This window comes from Orycteropus afer, unplaced genomic scaffold, assembly GCF_000298275.1.
Source record: "Orycteropus afer afer isolate SDZICR_OR568_19922 unplaced genomic scaffold, OryAfe1.0 scaffold00014, whole genome shotgun sequence".
Lineage (NCBI taxonomy): Eukaryota > Metazoa > Chordata > Mammalia > Tubulidentata > Orycteropodidae > Orycteropus > Orycteropus afer.
The window spans coordinates 18,243,983-18,250,012 of record NW_006921601.1 but is presented as its reverse complement, the minus strand read 5'-3'; the positions used below and the strand labels follow the sequence as shown (position 1 = coordinate 18,250,012).

The 6,030-nt window shown below is 38.3% G+C and overlaps 1 protein-coding gene across 1 annotated transcript in view; it reads right to left on the bottom strand.

The window, feature by feature from the left end:
• Positions 1 to 5,428, bottom strand: part of ZDHHC13 (zinc finger DHHC-type palmitoyltransferase 13) — a 59,847-nt gene extending 54,419 nt beyond the window's left edge. The window contains exons 1-2 of the mRNA XM_042782800.1: positions 5,231 to 5,428; positions 714 to 865 (exon numbers count right to left, since the gene is read on the bottom strand). Of these exons, the coding sequence (XP_042638734.1) occupies positions 714 to 865; positions 5,231 to 5,428 (350 nt within the window). The remainder of the gene's footprint in view (positions 1 to 713; positions 866 to 5,230) is intronic.
• Between the last annotated feature and the right edge of the window lie 602 nt (positions 5,429 to 6,030).

The window sequence follows — 6,030 nt, the reverse complement described above, 5'->3', positions numbered from 1 at the left end:
TGACATGAGACAAAGTATATGTGAACTGCTGTATGAAAAGTGAATTTACTCTGTAAATCTTCACCCAAATCCTAATAAAAAAAAAAAAAAAATCCACAAATTCATGAACTAATCTTTTTCCATCTATGTATTTATGTTATAGTATATTTTACAAGACTCAGATTTGTGTTTCAAATTCAGATGTTAACTTTAGTGTCATTTCTAATCACTCACTCATTCAATAAACATTTATTGGGCACCTAATACTGTAAAACATGTGAAAGCCAGAACTCATGGAAGGCAGAAACCTGTCAGAGAAGGAAAACTCAAAAATTTTCCCCTAAAACAAGCAATAGAAAAGTGGTAAGACTGCACCCTCTCAAAGGTGGAAAACTAGTGAGACCCAGAAAAACAAGACAGTCCTGTCGATTTCAGCTCTCATAGGATTCAGTGTATAATATAGACATTGTGTGAAAGCACTGGACAACAGAGAGAAAAAGACAAGCTTTTGCTAAGAAGCTCCTCACAAACTAAGGGGAAAGTGTGGTATATAAACAACTAAGGCAAGCTCCTCTAAGTGCTCTGATGCTGGTGTGACCAACTAGTATCAGCACTGGTGTTAATGAACTACCAGGAAGAAGTGAAGAAGGTGTGCTCATGGAGTGTCATAAACTGCACATACAGTATTGTAATCCAACAGAACATAAGATAAACAAAGCATCTGGAAAACTTACTGAGTAGCTTTCACAATGTCACAGTTACTGGAGTCCTCTATAAGAGGAAGAATTTCTTTTGCCTTTGCAAGTTCTTTGTTCTCATGTGCACAGATGCCATGTCGACCAAATCCTGGAGGGTGGGGTCCATGGTTGTGATTCCTGCACTGGAGAGAAAGAGTAATTTGACAAAGCACAGTAGCAGGATTAATATCACATTCAATTACATGATGAAGTATTTGTTACTATAAATAATAATTATAGTACCGAATTAGAAACTTTTAGGTATATCTTAAGGAAGATTTTATCATAATTTTGTTCACTAGAAAAGATCCCTAATACCAGAAAACCCTAAATTACATATTTTGTCATAAAACAATTAGGAAGGATCACAAATGGACCTTATTCTTTGTAGTGGGTGGAGGGTCCTAGCTATTCACACAGCACAAAGGTCACTAGGCCCCTGCTTTGGGGGGTAATGCAGGTTCACACTAAGAAGCTTCCCCTCCCCCTCAAAAAACAAATCACACTCTTGTATCATCCCTTTCCCTTGAGTGGGGGCAGAATCTTTGGCTTGGTTAGAGCTAATGGAACATGGCAAACATGAAAACAATTACTCCCAGGATTATGTAGTTATTTAAGACTCTGTCTCAGCAGACTAGAGCTAGAGATTCTCCTGCTGGCCCTGAAGAAATAAGAGGGACTATGAAAGGGATACACGTCAAGGAACTGTGAGTGGCCTCCAGGAGCAAAAGTTGTCTCCACTGACAGCCAGCAAGAAAATGGGGCCTTCGTAACTATTTTCATCTATATGTCTCTCATAGAATTAGCTGAAATAAAATTATTTAATTTTACTGGCCTATCATCCAAAATACTCATTTGAACAATTTCCTCACTGAATGTCCCAAATTTCCACATCAAGATAGTTTAAAACTTTTGTGGGTCTTATCTCAAAGGAAACTGAGCTTAATAGTAATTATTACTGTAATACTTTCATCTCAAAGATGTTTGATACACTATTTCTAGAATTATCTTCCCTATTTTTATACATGTTGAAAGAAAGAATACCTGTGACATGTAACTAGTTAGAGATGATACTTTTATTTTTTAAAACTCTAAATCCAAAGCATTTTATAAGTACTTGCCTGAAAATCACATAGGTTTCTGAGCTTGGGACTAGCCTCTCCCTAAATTTTAAGTCTACAATATGAATGAATTTTCCTTTGAATAATTATATACTCTTACCTATTTCTTAAATGTTGATGGTCTGAAGAGTCCTTCTTACACTGTATTTTCTCTTGTGTGATATATGGTAGAATTCCCATCTTGTTCAAATGTGTCTTAGTTACACTTGACCTTTTGCATTTCCATGAAAATTATAAACTTGGGTTACATCACTTAACACACACATACTTTCTAGGATTTTGATAAGAATTTCATGAAATCTATAGATCAATTTAGAAAAAACCTGACCCTTTACAGTAGTGAGTCTTCCAATTCATGAGCATGGCTAATCCTCCATTAAGTTAGACCGGCTTTAATTTCTCTCAGTAACATTTTACAGCTTTCAGCATAGCAGTATTACACATCTTGTTTGTTTTGATGTATTTTATGTTTTTATGCTTTTGTAAATTGTACATTTTCAAGTTTTTATTTTCTAATTGTTTGTTGCTAGTATATAAATACAATTGGTGTCTGCTCTGGGTTATTTCAGACACCTTCTTTCAGATTATGGAAGTTTCTATGTATTTCTAATTTGCTAAGAGTTACAACTAAATCATGTATGATGTTGAAATTATTAAAAGGTATTTATGTATTCTTAAAAAAAGAAAACAGGGCCCTCAATCCCACAATCAGAAGGAGCTGAATTCTGGCAATAACCATGTCGGAAGAGAACTGTGAACTCCTGAAAGAAAAAGAGCCCAGCTATCACCTTGATTTCAGTCTTGTGAAACCCTGAGCAGAGGACGCAGCTACTGTGCCTGGAATACTCATGAACAGAAACTATGAGAAAATCATTAGGTATCATCTAAGTCATTATATTTGGGTTAATTTGTTATACAGCAATTGATAACAAATATAGAAGTGATTACAGGGTTCAGTAAGGGTAAAAAGGACCACTGCCAAGGCTGTCCCATCAGCTGAATCAACAAAGGTTATATTCAGATCATCGATTAGAAGAAGCACCAAATGGCAAGATAAAAACTCTCTTTAAAGAAAGCCTTCCGCCAGATTTGCCAGGTTCAAACGGATTGAGAGGAGATCACCAGGTCTTTCTTCTATAGCACGTCTGGCCTTTTGGTCAGCAGCCAAGCACGTGAACTGCAATTCCCCTTAAATACAGCCTACTGTACACCTTAAATACACCACTCAGGGAATCCTAGAACCACTTGAGCCACCAGGTTCTGTCACTTGATCCAGATCACTCCACATGTGTCAGAGTAAAACTGACACACTCGACAGGGTTTTTAATGGCTGATGTTTCAGGAAGCAGATCACCAGAGCACTTAATTGTACTCATGAGGAACCTGTATATAGACCAGGAGGCTGTCGTTCAAACAGAACAAGGGGATACTGCATGGTTTAAAATCAGGAAGGGAGTGTACTGCGGTTGTATCCTTTTACCATACTTATTCAATCTGTATGCTGAACAAATAATCCAGGAAGCTGTACTATATAAAGAAGAACACAGCATCTGGATTGGAGGAAGACTCACTAACAACCTGCACTATGCAGATAACACAACCTTGCTTGCTGAAAGTGAAGATGACTTGAAGCACTTACTGATGAAGGTCAGAGACTACAGTCCACAGTCCGGATTACACCTCAATGTAAAGAAAACAAAAATCCTCATAATTGGACCAATAAGCAGCATCACGATAAATGGAGAAAAGATCAAAGTTGTCAAAGATTTCATATTACTTGGTTCCACAGTCAACACCCATGGAAGCAGCAGTTAAGAAATCAGACGATTTATTGCACTGGACAAATCTGCTGCAAAAGACCCCTTAAAAGTAAAGAGCAAAGACGTCCCTTTGAAGACTAAAGTGTGCCTAATCCAAGCCATGGCATTTTCAATAGCCTCATACACATGTGAAAGTTGGACAATGAATAAGGAAGACTGAAGAAGAGTTGATGCTTTTGAGTTGTGGTGTTGGCAAAGAATACTGAAAGTACCAAGGACTGCCAGAAGAAGGAACAAATCTGTCCTCCAGGAAGTGTAGCTGGAATGCTCCTTGGAAGCAAGCATGGCCAGACGTCTTACCTACTTTGGTCATGTTGTCAGAAGAGACCATTCCCTGGAGAAGTGTATCATGCTTGGCAAAGTGGAAGTTCAGCATTAAAAGGGAAGACCCTCAACAAGATGGATTGGCACAGTGGCTACAACAATGGGCTTTGGTACAGTAAGGATTGTGAGGCTGGCGCAGGACTGGGCAGTGTTTTGTTCAGTTGCACACAGGGTCGCTATGAGTCGGAGCCAACTCAACAGCACCTAACAACAATAACAGATCACCAGGACTATCTTCTGAGGCACCATTGGGTGGACTCAAACTTCCAACCTTTTGGTCAGCAGCCAAGCATTAATTGTCTGCACCACCCAGGGACTCCAAAACACTCTGTTGTTATCAGGTGCCGTCACATCAGTTTTCAACTCATAGTGACCCTATGTGACAGAGTAGACCTACCCAATTGGGTTTTCTAGACTGTAATCTTTAAAGAAGCAGATCACCAGGTCTTTCTCCTGTGGAGCCACCGAGTGGGTCAGAACTACCAACTTAATCTTAAAAGCCTAAGGGTCCAGCCTGATGAAGGAGACAAACCCTAACTTTGGAGGCTCCAAATCTGACTTGATGCATTCATTTCAAAACAAATATATTTTGAGTACCTATTATGTGCAGTCAGTCCCTGTTCTAGGTGCTGAGGTTAAAACAGTGAACAACACAGAGAAAGACCCTCCGTTTTGGAGTTTACATTCTGGCATAATAATTGAAATCATATGATTGAAATGACTGAAACCATATTATTTAATTTTAACAGAATTATCCTTTCCAAAATGAAAAAGTGGCTTCATGTGATTCCTACAAAGAACCCAGGAATCAAGACAGTTATAATAACATAACCACAAGCAAACAAGAAAATACAAGAATGCACACTTCTCTTCACAGCAGGACCTCTTCATTGGTCACATGAAGTGAAAACAAAGACAATCTCATCTACCCTGACAAAAAGTCAGCCCCTCTCCAAAAAATTCAAAATGATCAAAAAGGCTAATTTGAAATGTTTATATGTACTGTCTTGAATTCAAAACCTTGTCATAGTATATACTGAACTATTAACTAATGAATGTAATTTAGAAATATATTGTCAGACCTTATAATAACATGCCACATAACAACAAAAATTTGTCAATTGGCTCCTGTCCCCAGCCTTCATGTTCAAACAGAGGGGAGCTGAAATTTCTATTTTCTTTGAAGGAGAAGGAGGGTCAGGAAGAGGAGGGTGACAACAGGCAAAGAAACAGACAGGTTGTCTCTTACCCCATACTCTCCCTCATGGTCTTGAGATTGAGTCCCTGCTTCTCCAATACTCTCCCAGTCTAATCTCTCCTGATTACACGGATAAAACAGGTACCAACTAACCAAGAGATCTCTGGAATTGCTTCCATTGTCCTGGAAGTCCCAAGCAACCACATGGCACAAATCATCCCCATCAATGCCTAATTTAGAGTGAGCCATTGCCGCAAGTGGCACCAAACCACAGTCAGTACCAGGATGGTTTAGACTGTGCAGCTGGAGCCCTAACTCCCAGCCAGCTTGCAGAACAGCTCCATCTATCATTCCATTCACTCCATAATTTGTGGCATTTTACAAAAATGAAAATTCTGGATCCTACTTTTCACATTATTGTGGGGTTTTACTCTACTTATATAGGGGCAAGCTCATAATTGTTTTACTGATAGGCATGCATCATCAAAAAAGCCTGGAAACCATAGTTCCAAAGTATTTCCTTTATTCCAGATGTGACTCCCTCCCAAAATTTTACAAGAGCTACAGGTAAGAAAGTAGCTGATCTTCTTTGGAGGAGGTTAACTTTGACTGGATACCATGTAAAGATCTTTAAGGAAAATAATCATACATTCTCATCACAAAGATTAAAACAAAGTTTATGTCATAGCATTATACATACTTCTTAGACATTATTCTCTAGTTATTTTAAACACCACATATTTTTAAAGTATTCTCTAGTTGTTTCATTTTGACTATACCAGGATGTAAACTCCTTAAGAACAAGGACAATGTCTTGGGTTTCCTGTTGGCTGAATGATGGTAGTTAATCA